The sequence below is a fragment of the Capricornis sumatraensis genome, chromosome 1, assembly GCF_032405125.1.
Source record: "Capricornis sumatraensis isolate serow.1 chromosome 1, serow.2, whole genome shotgun sequence".
NCBI lineage: Eukaryota > Metazoa > Chordata > Mammalia > Artiodactyla > Bovidae > Capricornis > Capricornis sumatraensis.
In genome coordinates, this window is record NC_091069.1 from 176,799,229 (window position 1) to 176,822,709 (window position 23,481).

The following is a 23,481-nucleotide window of genomic DNA, read 5'->3' on the forward strand; positions in this document are numbered from 1 at the left end:
TCCATTTGGTTCTGTGCATCCAGTTATTTTTATTCAATTGCAGCTGGTTTTGAATTTTTATTGGGTAGGAAGCTGTATTGAGAAAATGCTGGGAATTTGGGAGGAACCTTGAACATCATCTAGGGCAGCAGTTTTTAGACTTTTCTGCTGAAGTGCTCCAGATGATCCAGGAGAATGAGCCAATAGTTGATTGACTTGGGGACGTGTCCTAAGTGGCTTGGTGCTAGCTTAGGACATTTTTGCCTCAATTTTAGCTTAAAAAATCATGGGAAAAAATCATGGGCCATTTTTATTCTTATCTATAATATTTGTGTACAGATATATATACTTAGTACTGAAAATACAGTTTAATAAAAAGTTGTTTTTTGGCTTTTTTGTTCAGCCAAAGGTTTCTGGTTTTCAGCAAATGCCCTTCATCTCTTTATGTAGTCCTCACATAATGTCATTGCCCAGAAATGGATCTTTACCAACTGAGCCACTGGGGAAGCCCAGAAATGGATCTTAATGGCTCACAAGCCAAGAAACACAGGGTTATGGGCTACTTGTGTGAGGATAAAATGGTAGTAGATGAAGATCACCTTACAAAGAACAATATGCTATGTAAATATGAGGGCTTTTTTAAACATTTTAAAATCTTAGTGTTCTTTATAGCTTCAGTCCTCTCAGAATTGGGTCTTACACCCAAGTGAAAAATTAATAGGGGAGAGAATGTTAGGATGCAGGACAGGAGGCTGCTTGTCTTAGACTTTCTTTGACATGGTATGGTCAAGTACAGCAAAGAAACTAACCATTGGTATAACTGATGTTCTTGCAGGAGGGAGCACTGGCAGTTGCTGGGTAATTTGAAGACTACTGTGGAGGGTTTAGTGTCAGCCAACAGCCCCAATGTCTGGTCTAAGTATGGTGGCCTGGAGCGGCTTTGCAGAGACATGCAGAGCATCCTCTATCATGGGCTCATCCATGACCAGGTATGTATACTGCTTCTTTTCTTTTTTTGCCAGATTGGCCAGATCACTTGTTGGAAAGAAACATTTGCATTAAATTGTTGGCAGAGAGAAGATGAAGGCAACTGCACGTGTTGAGAGTCCTTGAGAGCAGGACTGTAATATGATGATAATGAGGAAGAGAAGGACAATGTTGTGATGAATCATTAAGGTTTTCCTCTCAAGAGTATCCTAGGATATATCTGAGAAATATTTACAAGATATTATCATTTTTAGACTATCCTTTGAACATAATTTGGTAGATAACTGGTTGATGCTTATGAATGATAGTTTTTAGTTATAGCTTACATCTTTTTCTGTATAAATTTTGTTGATGTTGAGCTTCTTTTCCTTATATCCTCAAACACTCTAATAAGCTTTGAGTATTAAAAATGAGTTAAATCTCAGTGGTTTCTGCTTCAGTTCTCAATAGCAGTTACTTCATTTGCAGTGTTTTAAATAAGGTTTGGTTCTGGGTAGAACTGTCAAGTGGGTCATTGGATCTGATCTTCCACTTTTAAAAAATCAAACCTCTTATATATGTGCATAATTTGTATTCCCAAACACTCATGCTGTTCCCTAGTCAGGGCCTAGTTTTCTTTCCTGAAACCTTTTTCTGAGCTCGGCTTGTCTTTCTTTTTTAATCAGAGGTTATTCTCAACTAGCAGTCACACTGGGAAAAAATGAATTAGTATTAAGATATTCATAGTTGATAGGATTTAATGTGCTACCTTCCCTTCCAAAATAGTGTGTATTACCTCTAGACAAACTCTTTAAACCAGTTTTCTTGTTGAGTTTTTTCAGAATTCACTGGAAAAGTTGGCTTTGGTTAGATTCTCTTTATTCAGAGTAAGTTCTGAAAGTGAGGCCCTCTTTCTAAAGAATTTTGAAGATCTGAGGACAATTTTTATCCTTTGAAGAACTGAATTCTTCTCAGTGGTCATCATTATTAAAATCTCTCTCAAGGAGTTTGGATGCGACATTGTATAGGAGACAGACATCTTCAGAATCAGACAGAACCTGGATTGACATTGCTCAGGTCCTTGGGGAAAAAATGACAGTAGTAATAATTATGGATCTCTGAGTCAGACTGCTGTTATTTTAATCTCAGTTTCACCACTGTGTGGTACTGAGTAAGTTACATGACTATTAGTACTTCTGTTTCCTCATTTGTAAAATGAGGTGGTTACACTGGTATGTATCTCATAGGGTTGTTGTGAGGATTAAATGAGATTATACCTGAAAAAGCTTTAGAAAGTGTAATAAGTTGTCTGTCAGTCTTAACTATTAGGTGATGTTATCTTTTTTGAGCTTTTTCTCATCTGTCAAAATAATGATAATATTATTTATGTCATAATGTTTGATAGAAAGATTAAATGAAACAGCATACAAATTGGCCTAACACAGTTCATGGTACATAGGAAGTAATTAATAAATGTTCCTTTCATTTTTTTTTTAAGTTTCAAGTTACATGTTGTCCTGTGAAAAAAAATATGAACATCGGAATTTATAGAACAAATAATTTAACCCACCACAATCTTGCTTCTGCCCTTACCACTGCTGTTCTTGCTACTGAAGTTTAAGTAAGTTCGTGTTACCAAATCCAGTGCACATCTTCCCTCTGAACACTGTCTTGTGTTTGTCACTGTTGAACATCATCAGACCTTGACTCATGTTGCATTACTATCTTCAGTCTCATAGAGACCTCCTTCTACCCCTACGACCACTCTTTCGTAGTTTCTTTCCCTGGAATTTCTTCCTCTCAGACTTTCAGTTCAGTTCAGTTGCTCAGTCGTGTCCAACTTTTTGTGACCCCATGGACTGGTTTCCCTGTCCATCATCAACTCCCAGAGTTTAGTCAAACTCACGTCCATCGAGTCAGTGATGCTATCCAACCATCTCATTCTCTGTGGTCCCCTTCTCCCACCTTCAATCTTTCCTAGCATCAGGGTCTTTTTCAGTGAGTCAGTTCTTTGCATCAGGTGGTCTAAGTATTGGAGTTTCAGCTTCAGCATCAGTCCTTCCAGTGAATATTCAGGACTGATTTCCTTTAGGATTGACTGGTTGGATCTCCTTGCAGTCCAAGAGACTCAAGAGTCTTCTCCAACACCACAGTTCAAAAGCATCAATTCTTCAGCACTCAGCTTTCTTTTTAGTCTAACTCTCACATCCATACATGACTACTGGGAAAAGCATAGCTTTGACTAGATGGACCTTTGTTAGCAAAGTATTGTCTCTGCTTTTTAATATGCTGTCTAGGTTTGTCACAGCTTTCCTTCTAAGGAGCAAGCATCTTTTAATTTCATGGCTGCAGTCACCATCTTCAGTGATTTTGGAGCCCCCTAAAATAAAAGTCTGTCACTGTTTCCATTGTTTTCCCATCTTTTTTGCCATGAACTGATGGGACTGGATGCCATGATCTTAGTTTTCTGAATGTTGAGTTTTAGGCCAACTTTTTCACTCTCCTCTTTCACTTTCATCAGGAGGCTTTTTAGTTGTTTGCTTTCTGCCATAAGGGTGGTGTTATCTGCATATCTGAGGTTATTGATATTTCTCCCAGCAATCCTGATTCCAGCTTTGCTTCATCCACCCCAGCATTTCTCATGATGTACTCTGCATAGAAGTTAAATAAGCAGGGTGACAATATACAGCCTTGATATACTCCTTTCCCGATTTGGAACCAGTCTGTTGTTCCATGACCAGTTCTAACTGTTATTTTTTGACCTGCATACAGATTTCTCAGGAGGCAGGTCAGGTGGTCTGGTATTCCCCTCTTTTTCAGAATTTTCCACAGTTTATTGTGATCCACACAGTCAAAGGCTTTGGCATAGTTAATAAAGTGGAAGTAGATGTTTTTCTGGAACTCTCTTGCTTTTTCGATGATCCATTGGATTTTGGCAATCTGATCCCTGGTTCCTCTGCCTTTTCTGAATCCAGCTTGAACATCTGGAAGTTCGTGGTTCACGTACTGTGAAGCCTGGCTTGGAGAATTTTGAGCATTACTTTAGTTTTTAATAGAGTCCAGTCCTACGTCCTTATCTCCTCTTACTTTGTACATTTTCCTGAAACAGTCTCATTCACTTGCATTGTTTTAACCATCACCTGTACACTAACAATCCCCAGCTCAGACCTCTCTGCTGAATTTTAGATCCGCAAGACTACCTATCTGCTACACATTATCATCTGGCTGGCTGTCCTACAGGCCAAGCACAGCATGACCCAAAACAAACTTATCTTCTCTCATAAGATTGCCCTTCCTCCTGATGTTTAAAATACTAGTCTGTGGCATTGCTAGCTCCTTAGTCTCCCAAAGCCAGAGTTGGGAACTGTACCAAAAGGTTTTATAAAAACCCAATACAGACTAAGGACCTACCAGATTATAGAGGCACCATCATTTAGTGGTTCACGTCCTTGTGTCTTGATAGTAAAAAAGTTCTTTTCTTGGCTCTGTTACTGATTTTACATCATCATCTGGAGTAATCATTTTACTGTAATCACAAGACAGTTTTACCATCTGTGCCAGAAAGAGAAAATGTGTCATGATGAAATAGTGAAGTGAAATTCCTGAGTGAAAGATGCTTGGTAAATGCAACACAGTATTATTGTTATGAATAAGTAATAAGATCTGTGAAGGCACTTGGTCACCAGAATGAACACTATTAAAGTATATGGTCACCTACAAAATAGCAATAGTGTTAGTCGGTGGAAGCAGAGCAAACCAGACAAATCCATCATCCACATACATTTAGCAACTACAGGCTCAAGTGAGAAGAATTAAATACAAAAGATCCATACCACCTTCACCGCTGCTCTGTTCTTCCTTGTAAAGATCTAAAAATTAAAGTCTGTGTCAAGGACTTGTTTTTTCCCTCTCATTTCCTCTCTGAAGATTAAGGCTTTCAAAGGCTTCTAGCTGCTGTGTCATCAGGAAGCTATTCTGGGTGTTGTGCCCTTGGAGGGGGAGGGATACAATGATTCATGCTGGGCATATCTCTTTTGTGCTTTTCTAGGGATGTGTTATGGAATGTGAACTGTGTTTTTTTTTAATCACTCAGGGCCTTAGGAAGCTATAACATCATAACCTTATTCTTAAAGGAATCTCATTTTCCTTGACATCCTGCATCTGGTCTACCTTTTAGTCTTTCCACAAGGCACGGTGTATTTGATAACCCCTTTTCTGCTGCTTGGAAATGTGGAGACGCTTAACCCCTGAGATTTCTGAGCTGACTATAAGTACAAAGATCCCCCCTTTTCCACCATTAAGAAGAAACCTGTAGTTGGCATATAGATGTTCCAATTTAAAAATAACAAAATAACAAAAAAGACCTCTTGAGTATGTGTATGTATATATTTGGCTGTACTCTGCGGCATGTGGAATCTTAGTTCTCTGACCAGGGATCAAACACATGCCCCCTGCTTTGGGATCATGGAGTCTTAACTATTGGACCACCAGGGAAGTCCCTGTTTATTTCTTTTCTGAATATGTAAATAGCATGTGTGTTTTTATTTAAAAATTATCAAAGCATTTAGAAGAAAGTAAGTTATTACCCTGTAGATAAGGGCAGTCCTGACCATAAATCTGACTGCATTTGTGCAGAACAGAGGAGTAAGCCTGTCCCTTTCTGTCCTAAATCCTCATGCTCGCTTTTCTTCCTTACCAGTAAACGTCCTTTGTGTCATTTCTTCCCCTTTCCCCAGAATAGGGTACTTTCATCTTCATTAAACACCTGTAGCAGATATCTTTTTCTCCTCAGTTCTTTTCTTTTTTTTCTTTCCTCCTTAATTATTTTCTTAACAGTGTCTGTGAATTTGTCTGCTGCTTCTTGGTCAGCAGAAGCCGCTTCTCCAAACCTCTTTCTAAAAATTTCAAACCATCCTTTGTTGGCGTTAAATTCTCCAGCTTTAGATCTTCCACCTTTTTTGCTTTCAGTTGTCACATAATGACTTTGCTTTTTCTTGAATCATATTAGAGTCTTTAGGGATGTCTTCCCTATAACAATCCTGTACCCACATGAAAGCTGAGTTTTCAATATGTGATTAAAGTTATTTCTCAAATAGTACAAGATTTTTGTGCCTGCTGGAGTAGCTACAGCAACAGCTTCACAAATTGCCTTTTCTTTTTTCACCATAGTCCTTATACTGGATTCATTTATCTTGAAATGGTGGGTAACTGCACCTGCAGGCCTCAATCTATGGTGTAGATTCGACTTTTTCTTATAATGCCATGACTTTTCTCTGCTTCTTGGGAGCACTCCCAACATTGCTAGTGGCACTTCGTCTGGGTCTGAGAGTGTTATTCAGAATTTTTGCTATTACATTAAACACAATGGAAAATACATGAGAACTGGGAGAGGTCACTTTTTACTGCAGTATGTATTTTACTGAAGAGCCGAACAGCTCATACAGAGATTATTAGTGTCACATGGCATTTTGAGTGGACACTTGCAACATTTGAGCTCACAGCAATACCAGGAGGTGGCTATAAAATTATTATAAACTGAACTGAAGTCGCTCAGTCGTGTCTGACTCTTTGCGATCCCATGGATTATAGCCTACCAGGCTCCTCAGTCCATGGAATTTTCCAGGCAAGAGTACTGGAGTGGATTGCCATTTCCTTCTCCAGGGGATCTTCCCAACCCAGGGATCAAACCTGGGTCTCCTGCACTGCAGGCAGACGCTTTACTGTCTGAGCCACCAGGGAAGCCAAAATTATTATAGTAGTACATAACTGCATAAAATTAACTGTGCAATTATGATTTGATGTTCTTCTATGTATTTGTTTACATTTCTCGTGACTGCAAATGGCACCATCTGTGGCCCCTAAGTGTTTGTGTGTGTAAGTTTTCATAAACTTTAACTTTTCATAACAGGTGTGTATAGATTTTATAGTAGTAAATGATAAAATAGGCTAGCATCTACATATATTTTATGCATTCATGAGGTATCTAACTTTCCTAATTTTTTTTCAATATTTCCAAGCTATGCAGTTCATCTATGAGTTATTTTCAAATTGTTACAAACCTTCAAAATTTTTTTCCAATATATTTATTGAAAAAATTCCACATAGAAGAGGACCCACACAGTTTAAACCTGTGTTGTTCAAGGGTCAACTGTATAACCTTCTATATCATATGCATATATTACCTCCTTTAAAGAACAGTTAGAATAGTTTTTAACAATTGATCTTTAAAAGGGTGACTATCTGTATGTGTTCCTTTGATTGCTGTTGAGAACCTTTATTGTGGCAAGGGAAGGTTAGGCTTTTCTTTTTCCTCTCTTGGAATATGGATATGAGAACTAGATGTGGTCCAAAATGGTAATGATTTGTTTACCTTATGTGTTCCTGAAACAGGTGTGTTGCCGCCAGACTGATTACTGGCAGTTTGTGAAAGACATTCGCTGGCTCAGTCCCCACTCAGCCCTTCATGTGGAGAAGGTAAGAAGTAAAGGCAACCACAAGGCTTTGTTGTTTGATGTTCTGTATGCAGAGTCTCCTAGGCTAGAGGGATGGCATATGGCAAGTTTCCTATTAACTAACGAGAGGAAATTATTCCTGTCAGACTGATTTGAGAGGAGGATGCTTTAAAAGATAAGCCTTACACACTCCTTGCTTTAGGCCACTTTCCCTCCTCTAGGGTAGAGGTATAAAGTTTTGTTATTTTCAAAAGATTTGCAAATATGGGACCAGAATGAAGCTTTTCAGAATCCTGAGCAAATGGCAAGAAGTTTTCTGAATGGTTAGGGGTAAGTAGGACTGATATGTGGTCACTGCTTAAGAAGAAGAGGATATACCAAATACAAAAAAATGTGAGGTTCCTGGAGGCCAGTGTCAAATGGAACCTAATACATTCCCAACAACTTTAGCTTCCGTTGTAGCCCTCTGCTCTCCTGTTCTCTCAGCTCAGTATAGTAGCCCTGATTCCCAGCCAGGGACCGAGCTCCAGGAGGTTAGGTAACTTGGCCAGAGTTACAAAACTAGTTCCACAGCAATCACTGCCAAATGATTGTGGAAATTTTGGTTGTGGAAATTTTCAAGCATAGTCAAAATTAGATTCGTGAAATGAACCCAAAATATCCATCACCCATCTCCAGTACTTACTGATTCATGACCAGTCTTGTTTCATGTATATCACACTCACTGCCAGGTTCATTGCTGAGGTGATGTCTGGAAAAGTAACTTATCTTTAAATGATCAGAGAACCAAATAACAGGGTGGTCACTCTGGCCATTTTTTCTGAGAAAAGACCAGAGCACAGTGATTTTCTTACATGGATTTTTTTTTTGGTCCTTATCACTTTATTTTTCCCACCAAACCCCCCTTTCTAACTTTCTTTTCCAAAATGTGTTGCTATAATCATTTCCTCTTAGAAGCTACCTGAAAGTGCCATCCATACTCTTTTTTTTTTTTTTTTTGCACTGATGGTAGGCTATGAAACCTTGCTTTTAGAAATAGCCAATAGAAGTATGTTTCAAATAGAGAATGCTGTGGTGAGAGCCAGAAAGAGGTGCTCAGGTGGTTTCTCTTTGGGAAAGAATCTTTGGGGGCATTTTTCCTAGATTTCTTACCCCAGGTTTTTCTTGCCTTCTTTTCTGGTGGTTGTTGTTCAGTCACTAAGTTGTGTCTGACTCTTTGTGATGCTATGGACTACAGCACACAGGCTTCCCTGTCCTTCACCATCTCCTGGAGCTTGCTCAAACTCATGTCCATTGAGACAGTGGTGCCATCCAACCATCTCATCCTCTGTTGTCCCCTTCTCCTCCCGCCTTCAATCTTTTCCAGCATCGGGGTCTTTTCCAATGAGTCAGTTCTTTGCATCAGGTGGCCAAAGTATTGGCACTTCAGCTTCAGCATCAGTCCTTTCAAAGAATATTCAGGACTGATTTCCTTTAGGATGGACTAGTTGGATCTCCTTGCAGTCCAAGAGTCTTCTCCAACACCACAGTTCAAAAGCATCAATTCTTCGGCACCCAGCTTTCTTTATAGTCCATCTCACATCCGTACATGACTACTGGAAAAACCACAGCTTTGAGTAGATGGACCTTTGTTGGCAAAGTAATGTCTCTGCTTTTTAATATGCTGTTTAGGTTGGTCATAACTTTTCTTCCAAGGAGCAAGCATCTTTTAATTTCATGGCTGCAGTCACCATCTACAGTGATTTTGGAGCCCAAGAAAATAGTCTGTTACTGTTTCCATTGTTTCCCCCATCTATTTGCCATGAAGTGATGGGACCGGATGCCACGATATTCATTTTTTGAATGTTGAGTTTTAAGTCAGCTTTCTTCCTCTCCTCTGTCACCTTCATCAAGAGGCTCTTTAGTTCTTCTTCACTTTCTGCCATAAGGGTGGTGTCATCTGCATATCTAAGGTTATTGATATTTTTCCCAGCAATCTTGATTCCAGCTTGTGCTTCATCCAGCCTGGCATCATACTCTGCATATAAGTTAAATAAGCAGGGTGACAGTATACAGCCTTGATGTACTCCTTTCTTAATTTGGAACCAGTCCATTGTTCCATGTCCAGTTCTCACTGTTGCTTCTTGACCTGCATACCTGAAATAGAAGACTCTAGGAGAGAACCCAGGGGGTCAAGTTCATTTTTCCTCTGAATATCCCAGAATAGATGCCTGTTTGGAGTTAGAACATAAAGAGACAGATGTAGCAGCTTTGTCCTCTCCTGGAGCTGCATATTATGTCTTAACTGCTTAATCCCTTTCTAGTGGTCCACACCAGCAGCAGGGCCATTAATCTCTTCCCTCCTTCTCCTTCCTCTACAACATCTAGATGCTAGCTGGAGGGCAAATACCTCTGATTAACTCCTCTGACCTTGCTCAGTTTAGTTTTCATGCCATTAGGCCTCAACTTTGCTGGATTGATCAGGATGTATCTTTTGACTCATGCTTCTTTGCTCTCAGTTTATCAACTTGCATGAGAACGGCCAGAGCGGCACGGATGGCGTGAGTGAGCGTGCCGTGGCTGAGCTGTGGCTACAGCACAGCCTGCAGTGCCACTGCCTCTCAGCCCAGCTGCGACCTCTGCTGGGGGACAGACAGTACATCAGAAAATTCTACACAGGTAGGTGGAGGTCACCTCTCCAGGACTGCTGCATGGACTTCCTCATTCTCCTCCACTTTACTATTCTTTATAGACCCACTTTTACCCAGGGGTCTCTTACTTTTACTTGGTATCACAGAGATTCTAATCAGAAATATGTATCTAGTCTTGTCTCTAACATCTTATATAAAACACAGTCACGCTTTATGCTAAGGTATTTCCCCACTCTTATACACACAGATCAATAAGAGTAACTACTATGGGGGGTTGGAAGGGAGAATGGGGACTTAGAGTGTCTTAATGTGGACAGAGTTTCAATTTAGGACAGTGATAGGGGAGAGATGGTGGTGAGAGTTGTACAACAATGTGAATGGGCTTAGTGCCACTGGCCTGTATAGTTAGATATGGTTAAATAGTAAGTTTTATATTATGCGGCTTTTACCACAATAAAAAGCATTAATAAAAGAATTTATACTATTTACTGAGAGTTTTCTGTGTTCTCGTCAGTGTTATCTATTTTTTATACATACACACTCAACAGTAACTCTGAGAGTTGGGTATTAATACCCCTATTTTCTAATCAGAGAAGCAGAGCTCAAAGGAGGTCAGGTGATTGGCCAGGGTCACCCAAAGCCAGAGATCACATCTGGGTCTTTGTGATTTTGTAGCCTCTTGTCATGGCCTCTTAGCTATACTGCACATGACTTAGCCTCTTCTGTACTTTATCTGTCCCTTATCCACAGTGATATGATTCTCCCTATCTTTGCTTTTTCCCTCTTTCCTTCCCTGACCTTCTCCCAGGGCCGTATAGGGAGGCTGAAGTTCTCCCTAAGGGGCTCCGTCACTGCCGTAGTTTTCTCTCCCCAGATACTGCTTTCCTGCTAAGTGATCCCCACGTCACAGCCATGCTCCAATGCCTGGAAGCAGTGGAACAGAACAACCCTCGCCTGCTGGCTCAGATCGATGCTTCTATGGTAAAGGGGGCAGGGAATTATCTGTGTCTGTCTTCTGGCCTCCTAGACCTCACCGTGATGTAACCCTGTGTAGCAAACTATTTCACTTAGGCAATTATGAGCTGAAAGGCTCTCATTAAAAACAAACAGAAAACTTAGAAAAGAAGAGGAGGTACCAGTAAGTATCTGTTGAAGTGAAAAGCCTATTTGTAAGTAAGCTTAGGTCTATTTGAGGAGGGAGTTGTCTTTTTTTTTTTTCAATCCTTAAAAAATCTTTAGTTTGAGTAAGCACCTCCTGAAGGGCAGGCTTGAGAAAATGGCAGAGGGATGATTGTGAATCAAGCTGACTGTAGACAGAGCATCAGCTGTAGTGCAGCCTAATGTTACGCAGGATCATCTTTTCCAAGGAAATTTTGTTATTTTGTGTTGCTTATTTTTCATTCTCCAGGTCACTCATCCCATCACTAATATCAGTGCCTCAGCTAGAATGGAATCACAAGCCCTCTTTCTCTTGTGGAGGGATCCCCTATCTCTCCTGGTTTTAAAATTTTGATTCTTGCTTGCCACCTATTGAATATTCTCCGCATGCCAGTCATGGTGCTATGCACAATACATGCGTATTCTCGTTTAATCCTCACAACTCTGTAAAGTAGACATTAATCTCATTTTATAAAGGAGGCCACTGAGGGACAGAGTAGGTAAATCATTTGCCCAAAGTTTGGACCAAATAACTTGTAATTGGGCCTGGCTTTGAGCTCCAGTGTATCTGAATTCTGACTCCTTGTGCATAGACTTAAGCCCTTTGCTGTATTGCCTTCACGATAAAGCACTCCTGGTCTGATCACTTAGGATTCCAGCTGCAGAAGCCGTGATGTTTGCCAAGACTTTGAGCTTTCAAAGTTGTGTGCTGTGGTAGAGGGTACCTATGCTGTCTCTACAGGCCCTGGCTGCAGTTTAAACCTACTGCCAAAGGCCAGTTTCTGCCAGTGTTTCTATAATACTGTCCTCTTCCTCTGAGGGCCACTATCCTTGATTCTGACACTTTTTTTTTTTTTTCCATAGTTTGCCAGAAAGCATGAGAGCCCAGTCCTGGTGACAAAGAGCCACAGCCTGACAGCTCTGCCTGGTTCCGCATCTACCCCTTCAACCAACAGTGCTCAGCATTCCTACTTTGGGTCCTTCTCCAGTCTCCACCAAATCCCCCACCACAGCTTAGGTATGGGGGCAGTGAGGGATTGTGAAGGCATGTATCCTCAGCCTTGGAAAACAGAGGACATAATGGTTGGTCACCCACTGGCTATAGTAGAGCCTTGGTCAATGCAGTTTGTCACACTTTATGTCTCAGTATGGAAGTCTTAAAGAGGAATATGGCAGCTAGCCTAAGATAATGCAGTAGAATCATTACAGTAACAGAGGAAAGAGATGTTTTAGTTTCCCCTGGGTTTCTAATCCACATCGCCAAGAAGGCATTTCAGTAATAATAGCTAGCATTCCTTCAGTACCCGCCACATGTCAGGCTCTGTTGCCGTCAGTCTGTGTATATTATCTCATTTAATCCTCAAAACAGTCCTATGAGGTAGGTGTTATTATTGTTGCTCATTTTATAGATGGGGAATGCATACTGGTAAGCAAAGAAGCCACTGTCTCAAGAGCTCATGCTTTTCGCTTAGCTGCTTCTCAGTAAATTTTTACTTACTTTGAATGACTTACCCTTTTTTGAGGTGACATCATATGTCCTGGGCACCTCCATTTAGGGAGTTCAGTCCTTAGCTGTGGAGAAGCCCTTCATACATACCAGCTCAAAAGCTCCCAGCTCACCTTTCCCTTCCCTTTCTTTTCATATCCTAGGAAGAAGATCTACTTCCTTTTCACTCTCTGGCCCGCCCCGAAAACCTCAAGAAAGCAGAGGGCATGTCTCAGCAGCAGAGGATCAAACCGTCCTAGACCCTCTGCTTCCAGTCACTGCATTAGCCAAGGACTCCCCCTCGACCCCCAATGAGATGAGCTCCAGCACTCTGACCAGCCCCTTGGAAGCATCCTGGGTCAGCAGCCAGAATGACTCCCCAAGTGATGCCAGCGAGGGGCCTGAGTACCTGGCCATTGGCAACCAGGACCCCCGGGGCCGGACCACCAGCTGTCAGAGTCACAGCAGCAATACCGAGAGCAGCAGCTCCAACTTGTTCTCCTCCAGCAGCTCTCAGAAGCCAGACTCTGCTGCTTCTTCTCTAGGGGACCAGGAGGGAGGTAGGCAGAGCCAGTTGTCCAGTGTCCTTCGCAGATCTAGCTTCTCAGAGGGGCAAACGCTCACCGTCACCGGAGGAACAAAGAAGAGCCATACTCGCTCCCATTCGGACACCAACATTGCCTCCAGAGGAGCCCCAGGTAATGATAACCACCAACCGCATGTCAGTAAGGTGGCCTCCGGAATTACCGGTGGAAGGGAGATTTGTTCTTAAGGGTCTTCAAATGGCAGGAAGAAAAGTTATGTTTCTGAAGATATGAAGAGTATCCTGCTTATAGCGAAAAAGAGAAGTTCGTAATATAATGTGGATATCTAAATCCAGAATCTCTCTGAGGATACTTAGGTTTGTTCATTTATACATTGCTAAATAGTAAGTGTTTTCTTGGATTCTTTTATAATTCTTTAGCATCAGAGGATAGTGTGACTAATCATAGTCTAAGTTTTAAATGTGTCTCTCAGACAGAGGGGAAGTACTAATGAGCTTTAAAAATAATCCTGTTAAATTCCTTCCCTGAGAAGTTTGGTCAGAATATAATAACAATAAGAGAGAGGCAAACTGCTACTAGGATTCCCTGATTAACACTAGAGATGTAGTGAGTGTCGGGTGATGGGACCTAGTAAACAAGTAGGTGGGCTGACCGCTGCATCAGTAATTCAGGCTGAAAGGCAGTCGGGTAAGGAGGCCTTGGCTACTGGGACCACCCTCACACAAACACCAGCTGCTAGCAGAGAGCACCCCACGCACGGCCAAGGTGGGTGTCACTGCGTTTGCTGTTTCCCTGCCATCATCTTTCCTAGGTTGTTGGTGTCTGGCAGTCTTTGGTTGGGTTTCATTTGTAAGAACATGTCCATAAAAGCAAGTGGAACATGGACCTTTGTGCTCAAATCCAGTTCTGGGTGGAAAAGCTTTGGATTATAGTATCAAAATAAAGCAGAAAAAATTAAGAGCGTAAAAGGAAGATATTCTTTACAACTAGAGCTGCTGTTGATTTCTATTTATAATTTCTAATAGGTGAGAGCTAAGGCCCTCATCTGAAACTTCTGAATTGCAAACTTTTGTCTCTGTTTTCCCCTCAAGAATGTGGGTTGGATCATTGGAACTGGTTCAGAAACCAAGAAACCTTCAATTCAAAGTCTGTCTTCCCATGAGGTTTCTTAGATGTGAAGAGTGCATAGGTTAGACCCTTACTTCACATCTCATGGGGCAGATGTGGTGTCTGCTGTACTCCAGGTTGCTGGCCTTTGAGCATGTAAAACTCCCCTCTCCCCATTCTTGAATCCATGTGGATTCCAGAAACCACAGTAACCTGCATTGGAAAAGGGAGCCAGAGAAAACTAAGCAGGAGGGTCTGAGGGAGTATGGGTCCTGTGCAGCTTCTCATACGTGTCATCCCTCCGTGTGTACTAGGTTTCCCTCTCAGGAGTTACACCCCCACCTTTGCTGGATAAAAAGACACTCTTTTTCTCACTCTCTGTTCTCATTTTCTGGACTCTCCTCTGCACCTGTCTGTCTACATACAGGAGGCCCCAGGAATATCACCATTATAGTTGAAGATCCCATTGCAGGTTTGGGAGCCAGTCCTCCTCCTCTCTGTCCACCATCCCTGCCTCCTTTTGCTCCTCTGTGACCATCTTGCTTAGTGAAGAGCTTCCTTTTCCATTCTGGTGTCAATCAAGCCTGGCTAGTCTGGTCCTGTTGTGATGCTTGGACCTGGTCGTAAAATGATACCAATATTTTATGTGATATGTTTTCTGCTTATGACTTCCAAATGCCTCGTTCCTTCTCTCAGCAGCTTTTTGGAGGTAGAATTCATACTTGTCAATCCTGTATTGCCTAGAGGTGAAACTGAGGCCTGCTATTTGTTAAGATATCATGATGAATCAATGGCAGAATTTTTCTCATAACTGGGTACTTACTATGAATCACTTTATTTTCCTTGAATTAACACCAGAATACGTTTTCTCCTCTTTCTGTGGTCTTGGATATGAGTGCATGTTTTTGCCTCCCCTGGAGTCCCCTGTTTCCTTTTTATCTGTCTTCCTTCTGCTGTAAATTCCACCTCCCCCAGCCCTACCCCTTCATTCCAGCCATCGCACAAGATTTTTCTAGTGACTTAAGTCTGTGTCTTTGGTTTTCACAGTGGTATTCAAACTGCACGTGTGTTCCATTCTGGGTACATAATGCATGGAGATACTGATGCTGGAATGTGCCTGCAAGGCAGAGTGGTTAGGGTGTACTGAAAATGATGAATGGCTGAAGATACTGGGTATGTTAGCATGGCAAAGAGATTGAAGAGAGACAAGCCTGCAGGACTTTTGTTTAGAAGAGCATTGCCCTTAAGGAGATGAGAAACTGTGAGATGACAGATTTCAAGTCAGTATGAGGAAGATCTGAGAATTAGAGCTGATCAGTCAAATGGGCAGCATCAGGAGGTAGTGAGGTTAGTGAGCAAAGCTGGACAGCCTTTTCATATGCAGCTTCTCGCACGCATCATCCTTCCCTCTGTACTAGGGTTTTCCTGGTAAATGAACAGGGTGCTGGTATTGGAGTGTGTGTTGTGCACTGAGTTTGACCAGGGACCTTAGAGGTTGTGTCTGAGTCATGATTTCTCACCATGACATCACGGTGACTGCTGGTGTGTAGTAGTAAGGAGCAGAGCCCGCTGCCAGGGCCACCAGGGGAACACGAAGTTATTGCTTACCATGTAGGAGCATTTTTTTGTGAGAGGAGCCGTTGACAAATCGGCACCATCTGTCAGGGAAATGGGTTGGATGCTGCTCAGTGATTCATTCTCCCAGTGCGTCCTGCTCATTTCTCAGGCACCCACCTGCTTTTCTGCCTGCTCGTCCTTCTGTGGCGCTGGGAGATTTTATGTTTCCCTTTGGAGAAGATCTGTTTCCATTTCCTGCGAACTGTGCCTGCCGCTGTTCCTCCCCTTTCAGTCCTCTACGTTCCTTGAAAACTTCTACGCAGACCCTTCCTACCTTGCAACCTTCTTTTGAAACCCCTCCCTTCCTTCTCCAGGAAGGCTGAGTCCACAGCCCTGGGGCTGAGCCCCTTGGTTACAGGGCCATCATCCTTGGCTTCTCTAGCATTGTTTTGATGCTCTTTTAAGGATATTGCTGGGTGTTATTTTGTTGTTCTGCCAGTTCAAAAATAGGTTAAATTTATAAGTATGACAAATTTATATTTCAGGGTCAAGAGAGGCCATATCCTAGTATATTTTTTAGTGACTTTAACCCTTCTGATATTGTTCTAAAGTCTAGTGTCAAGGGATCAGAAAAGCTGCAATGTGTTTGTGAGGACTGTTTTCTAAACTGGTTTATCAAGAGGGCAGAAATTGGCTGATACTCCCGAAACACTTGGTAAGAAGATGGAAGAGGAGAGAACCGATCATGAATCCATGTTGATTTCTTTTTCGCCTTTGTGTTGCTGCCTTCTGGGTCTTGTTTTCTCTTTCTCCTTAGAATACACTGACTTCCCACCTCCCTTCCTCCATGTGTTCTGCATTCTTGGATTGTGTCCTGTTGGTGTGCCCCCTCTCTCCTGTCCGGGAGGGCGTGGGGAATGGGAGCTATTAGATATTGAAACTCCAAGGTTGGGAATATATGTGTTGCTCACCTCGTATGTGTGTTTTTGCTCCCTGGTGGCCACTGACACTAGAATCCTGCAGTGATAAGTCGAAGTTGAGAGGCCCCTTGTCCTACTCTGGTCAAAGCAGTGAAGTCAGCACACCCAGCTCTCTGTACATGGAGTATGGTAAGTGAGCACTAGGAAGGCCAGGCTGCAGTCGTGTTTTTGCTCTGCTCCCCCCGTGCCTGCCACACTCTGAGCTGTGTGGCGCATCTCAGCTCTGTGGAGGGTGCACACCATACAGTCTCACCCTCCCCTTCATCATTTTCAACCCCTGTGCTAGAAATCACACGGCCCCACCATTTTTTCTTGCTCCTCTCTGCTGTAGGAGTCCCACCGTCTTATGCTGTGGGTGCTACCACCGTGAATGTCTGGTGAGCCAGCTACAGTGGCTCTCTGAGTGGATGAGAGAGACCTTGAAAAGAGGCCTTTGAGTGTTTGAGCCTAATGACCAGAAGATAAACTCCACATTGAAATTATCCATAAGAAGAAGACATTTGTTTCCTTGTCTGATTCACAGCACAGGTTTTTTTTGTTTTTTTTGTGGGTAGGAGGATGCGTAAGTCATCTTTAAATTTAGGTGGTCAAAGGGTGGTCTCCAGGCTCTCTCCATTTATTCCACCATTCTCTAACCTAGGCACTTAGTGCTTTGGGATTCTGAGATTTAGAGAAACTCCTTTAGAAGGTAGACATCTTTCTAACCTATTATTGGGAAAGACTTCTGAGCATCTTTAGCATTAAAATCATCAAATCTCTCAAAGAAGCTTGGCTGTAAAGAAGATTTGCTTTTCAAAGCCAGGGCTTTTGACATCCACATTCCATTTTCCCACAGAGGGCAGTCAGTACCTGTGTTCAGGAGAAGGCATGTTCCGAAGACCATCAGAAGGACAGTCCCTTATCAGCTACCTGTCTGAGCAAGACTTCGGCAGCTGTGCAGACCTGGAAAAGGTGAGGACACTAAAGAGCCACTGAAAAGCCCATGAAGACAATGGCACCCCACTCCAGTACTCTTGCCTGGAAAATCCCATGGACAGAGGAGCCTGGTAGGCTGCAGTCCATGGGGTTGCTAAGAGTGGGACACGACTGAGCAACTTCACTTTCATGTTTCACTTTCATGCATTGGAGAAGGAAATGGCAACCCACTCCAGTGTTCTTGCCTGGAGAATCCCAGGGACAGAGGAGCCTGGTGGGCTGCCGTCTGTGAGGTCGCACAGAGTTGGACACGACTAAAGTGACTTAGCAGCAGCAGCAGGGAGATCCAGCCAGACGGGTATGGTGCCATTTGTCCTAAACAGGTTTTGGGTGCACAGTAATAACACGCAAGTAGACTACAATACAGAGAAGTCACCATAAAGATAAGCTCAACAAGTTCTGTCCTTGGATAACTCTTCAGGGAGCTTATGCTCCTCACTGAGTCCAAAAATACTACTGATCTTGCCTTAAAAGCTCCCTTGGGCAGAGAAACATTGAATTTTAGTCACATGACCTTGACCCTGGAACCTTAGATAAAGACTGTCCCTGAAATCAGCTTCTCTGTTTTGTTCTAAGGCTCCGATATGTAATAAATAAAATGTCCCTGTAGCATTTTATGGGCTTCCCAGGTGCTACTGTTGGTAAGGAACCTGCCTGCCAGTTTAGGAAAAACTTGACTTCTCTGTCATATTTTTATGTGGAAAGTGGGACAGGAAGGCTGGGCATGGCCAGATACAAGAGCAGAGAGAACCTGGAACAGATTTTCCGGCCATCAGCTTTCTCTCCAGTGGCAGTGTGCATTTCCCCTGGGTGTTTCGAGTGAAAGCAGTAGACATCTTGGAAATTCCTTTCCACGAGACCAGTCCCTGAGGTGTCCCCTTGTTGGCACTCTCCTTCCCCAGGAGAATGCCCACTTCAGCATATCAGAGTCCTTGATCGCTGCCATCGAGCTGATGAAGTGCAACATGCTGAGCCAGTGCCTAGAGGAGGAGGAAGGGGAGGAGGACAGTGACAGGGAGATCCAGGAACTGAAGCAGAAGATCCGCCTTCGTCGCCAGCAGATCCGCACCAAGAACCTGCTCCCCGGGTACCAGGAGATGGAGCATGGAAGTGAGTGAGGCTGTGAATGCCTCTTCCTGCCCCTTCAGGGCTTCTGGATAAGATGTGATACCTCGTGGGCTTCCTTTTCTGTCTTTATATGTTCATATGGGATGTTATACCCAAGCCAAGGGTTCCTCTACTGTCAGAAAGATTTTCTGTGTTGTTCGGATTTTTTTTTGTTTCTACTAGACCAGAGTCCTGGAATTCATCTACGTTCTACCTCAGACATAGCTTCCAAAAAATAGGTTTCTGATATGAGGAGAACTGAGGCCACTGGTTGCAGTTTCCCTTCCCAGAGAGCAGTATTTCCTGCTTACGTGAAACTTTTAAGGAGATCAAACAAGAAAGGGAAACAAGAACTGGTTTCCATTTCCCCAGCATAACTGCCAGTCAAGCTTCTGTTTACTTTTCTATTGAAGTCCTACCAGTTTGCTTTTACTGTGACCCTAGAAAGTGTCAGATGCCTCTTTCTGTCCTGTTCATTACTGTTTTTTTTTTTTAACGTTAACAGGCTTTCGGCTCACTTCCAGCAGCTCCCAGTTCAGTTCACGTGATTCAGCACAGTTCTCTGACTCTGGCTCTGCCGATGATGAGGTTGATGAATTTGAAATCCAAGGTATGATTTAACACTTTTCAAGGGAGCTTTCATTAACTCTTTCTTTCAGTTTGGAATCATAGACTGAGAAGCTTTCTCTAAATAGGGAGTCTTCAGTATGGTTCATTATGGAACGTTGTCAGCTGTTGTAGGGATAACTTCTCTTATTAAAAACACAAAACCTATTTAACATTTAAGCAGAAAAGAACACTGAAAGGAAGTGTTCCAGTGGAGTGGGCTGGCTGTTGATGTCACCCTGGAGTTTCTTCCTCAATTGCACTTTTATCTCAGACTCTTGCTCTGATTCCTCCTCCTAGCAGTCCAAAGCTGGCCCACACCTACGCGAAATTAGAATTCTATTCTCTTGTGCCCCATAATACAAATGAAATTGTTTTGAAGTATTTAAAAGGAGCTTTATTATAATCATAAGAGAAAAGGAAAAAAAGAGCCCCTGGCAGGGAAAAAGCAAAATGGAGGAAAAGTGTCAAGTTGTTTTTTTTTTCCAAAGTAGAGCTTTATTTTCTGTCCTGGCCACGCTAATTTGCATAGCAGAATCACAGATTCTTATGAGCTTCTGCTTAGAGAAGGGGGAGGGCTCTTATCTGGAAAGGCAGTTGTGTTAAATCAGATTGACCCATGATTCGTGGGTTAATTCATACTGAAAATCATAAATTTCTTCATCTTCCTATCAGTGCAACCAACAAATGAACAAACAGAAAACCAAACAGTTCAGGGACATAAGCGCTCACCCTCCCCATGGACTGCAGCCTTCTAGCTCCTCCGTCCATGGGATTTTCCAGGCAGGCGTACTGGAGTGGAGTGCCATTGCCTTCTCTGCCTATGACTAGAACCAAGAGTAATTTTCTTATAGAGGTGAATTGTGTCTGTAGATCTCCATTGTAACATGATGATGAATAGATCTTTTATTGCATGAGGCTCCGACTTCCTGTTTATACCAATTTTGAGAACCCATTCAGCTCCAGATGTAGTAGCTGGGTTTCTTTCCCATTCAGAAATACAGTTTTTACATATATTTTTCCAGGTCTTTGGGAAGTCTTCCTTCTTTGTTCTCCTTAATGCCTCTGATTTCTCTTTATAACAATAATAGATAGTCACTTAAAACTTTTTTTTGGTATGTGGTTTTCCAACAATTCTCCAGTTCTCTGTACACCAACTGAATGGCCTACGTTTCAGTTGTGACACTAATTCCTGGAGTTAGCAAAGAGCCCACAGATCTAGGGTTCAATCCCATGGGACGGCTCCATCTTTAGATGCTAGCTACCAGTAGGGTCACCAGGCTGCCTGTACTTCTCTGTGACCAACTGCAAACCCAAGGGTTCCTACAACTCCCCACTCAGTTTTGATAATTCAGTAGAATGACTCAAACAACTCGGGGAAGCACTCTATAATTATAGTTTATTATAAAGGATACACATGAGTAGTCACGTGAAGAGGACGTTCACAGGGCAAGGTCCCAAAGTGTCCTCAGCTCAGGAACCTCTGTCTCCATGGAGTCAGGGTGTGCCACTCTCCCAGTACCTGTTCACCAACCAAGAAGCTCTTCCAAACCTCATCATTATCAAGGTTCATTAAGCAAGCATGACTGATTAAGTCATTGGCCATTGGTGACTGAGATCCTGAGGTGGGGCTAAAAGTTCTAATCTTCTAATTACCTTTTTCTTCTGGCAACCAGCACCTTCCTGAAGTTGTCTGGGTGGCCCCATGAGTCATCTGATTAACTTAAACTCAGATTTAATGGAAAAGGGCTCATTATGAATAATAGACATTCCTATCACTTAGGAAATTTCAAAGTTTCTAAGAGCTCTATGCCAGAAACTGAACAGAAACCAATGTGTGTATATATAATATATATATAATATATGATTACAGTATATAACAACAATAATAACTATAATATATAACAATTTATATATATATATATATATATATATAGCCTAACTGTGGATATAGATTTCTAAAAACAGTGTCAGCTAGCATTTGGAGCAAAAGTCAAGTCCTGATTCCAGGAACATGTGGTACAGAACTGTCATTCTGATCGATTTACTTCCTATCTGAATACTAAAGGGCCCCCTTTTATAATCATTATTACACAGGTGGTAGTGAAGGATCTAACCTGACTCACATGTCAAAGAATGGACTCTCAGTGTCAGTGGCCTTGCTGTTTTCAGGTAGCCTGTGTTAGAAGCGTGGGTATGCTCATACATGCATGTATGTGAATGTTTGCACCGGCTTTTGTACATACCTGTGACTTGTCAGTGTTATGAGAATCAAAAGGTATAGAGAACTCTCTGGGGAAAACTGAACTTAAGCCAACCAAGAATGATGCACTTCTTTTCTTTTTCTTTAATTTTTATTGGAGTATGCTGCTGCTGCTGCTAAGTCACTTCAGTCTATGTGCGACCTCATAGACAACAGCCCACCAGGCTCCCCCGTCCCTGAGATTCTCCAGGCAAGAACACTGGAGTGGGTTGCCATTTCCTTCTCCAATGTATGAAAGTGAAAAGTGAAAGTGAAGTCACTCAATGTCCAACTCTTAGCGACCCCATGGACTGCAGCCTAGCAGGCTCCTCCGCCCATGGGATTTTCCAGGCAAGAGTACTGGAGTGGGGTGCCATTGCCTTCTCCTTTATTGGAGTATAGTTGATTTAAAAGCATTGTGTTAGTTTCTGCTGTACAGCAGAGTGAATCAGCTATACCTATACAATAGCCACTCTTTTTTAGATTGTTTTCCCATATAGATTATTACAGAATACTGAGTTCCCTGTGCTGCACGATAGGGCCTTATTAGTTATCTGTTTTATATATAGTACTGTATATATGTCAGTCTCAACCTCCCAGGTAATCCCTCTACCCCTTTCCTCCCAGTTACCATAAGTTTGTTTTCTACATCTGTGATTCTGTTTCTGTTTTATAAATAAGTTCATTTGTCCCTTTTCTTCTTCCTCATATGACTCCAACAGTCCTCCTCTCTGAGATTGTCCTTGTTGATCCTTCCCTATAGAGATTCTTTTAGATTAAAGGTCATTGTGGCTGATGGAGGTAATGGACAGTGTAGAAAGAAGTGGTCAGGTGAAGAAATTGTAATTCAAACCTAGAGCTAAGTTACTGACACACATTTAGACAGCAAAAGTCAGATAGAATGGTATAGAAAAAGCTGCCAGTCTTCAGAGTTTTGAATTTGCAGAGCCAGCTTTCAGAAATCTACCTCTTCTGGTACTTTGTTTACAATTAGGACTTATTGCTGCAAATGTTTGGTCTTAGTAACTGCCTTATGATCCAGACAAGTAGACTTTCTGTAGATGGGGTTAACCGAAAACAAGTAGCACTTGTCTGTTCAAAGTGGCTTTAAAACACACAAACAACAAAATTCAGGCTTGTATTAATTTAATTAATAGTTAATTATTTTATTAATTTTAAATTTTAGTTAGCAGTTTAATATTGTCAGCCACTTGAGTTTGAAATAATCATATGTATAAGATTAAATTAAGATTTAGAGAAATAAAAGTAATTAGGTACCTTTTACTTCTAAACGGTTATAATTTATTCTAACATAGTCTTACTTGAGAAGTAACAATCCTAAGTCACTTTTTGTTTTTTTTTTTTGGCCACGCCTTGTGGCTTATGGCATCTTAGTTACCTGACAGGGATTGCACTTAAGCCCTGGCAGTGAAAATTCTGAGTCCTAACCACTGGACTGCCAGGGAATTCCCCTAACTCACTTTTAAACTGGTTTCTGGGACTTCCCTGGTGGTCAAGTGGTTAAGATTTCACATGGTTTCAATCCCTGGTTGGGGAACTAGGACCCCACATGCCGGGTGACAAAAGAACCAAAAATCAAACAAAAAAAGTGGTTTCTGATGTGTTCACAACCAAAGTCCTTTGCATGTGCATTTACTGACTGTCAGCTACTTCTTAATTAGAGCATATTC

The 23,481-nt window shown here is 42.0% G+C and overlaps 1 protein-coding gene across 1 annotated transcript in view; it reads left to right on the plus strand.

Moving 5' to 3' along the window:
* The first annotated feature begins 929 nt into the window (after positions 1 to 929).
* RUBCN (rubicon autophagy regulator) overlaps positions 930 to 23,481 on the plus strand; it is a 37,223-nt gene continuing 14,671 nt past the window's right edge. Inside the window, exons 1-11 of the mRNA XM_068970999.1 lie at positions 930 to 968; positions 7,336 to 7,419; positions 9,896 to 10,055; positions 10,902 to 11,008; positions 12,050 to 12,203; positions 12,836 to 13,369; positions 14,751 to 14,795; positions 16,894 to 16,989; positions 17,696 to 17,811; positions 18,738 to 18,945; positions 19,448 to 19,552. Of these exons, the coding sequence (XP_068827100.1) occupies positions 930 to 968; positions 7,336 to 7,419; positions 9,896 to 10,055; positions 10,902 to 11,008; positions 12,050 to 12,203; positions 12,836 to 13,369; positions 14,751 to 14,795; positions 16,894 to 16,989; positions 17,696 to 17,811; positions 18,738 to 18,945; positions 19,448 to 19,552 (1,648 nt within the window). The remainder of the gene's footprint in view (positions 969 to 7,335; positions 7,420 to 9,895; positions 10,056 to 10,901; positions 11,009 to 12,049; positions 12,204 to 12,835; positions 13,370 to 14,750; positions 14,796 to 16,893; positions 16,990 to 17,695; positions 17,812 to 18,737; positions 18,946 to 19,447; positions 19,553 to 23,481) is intronic.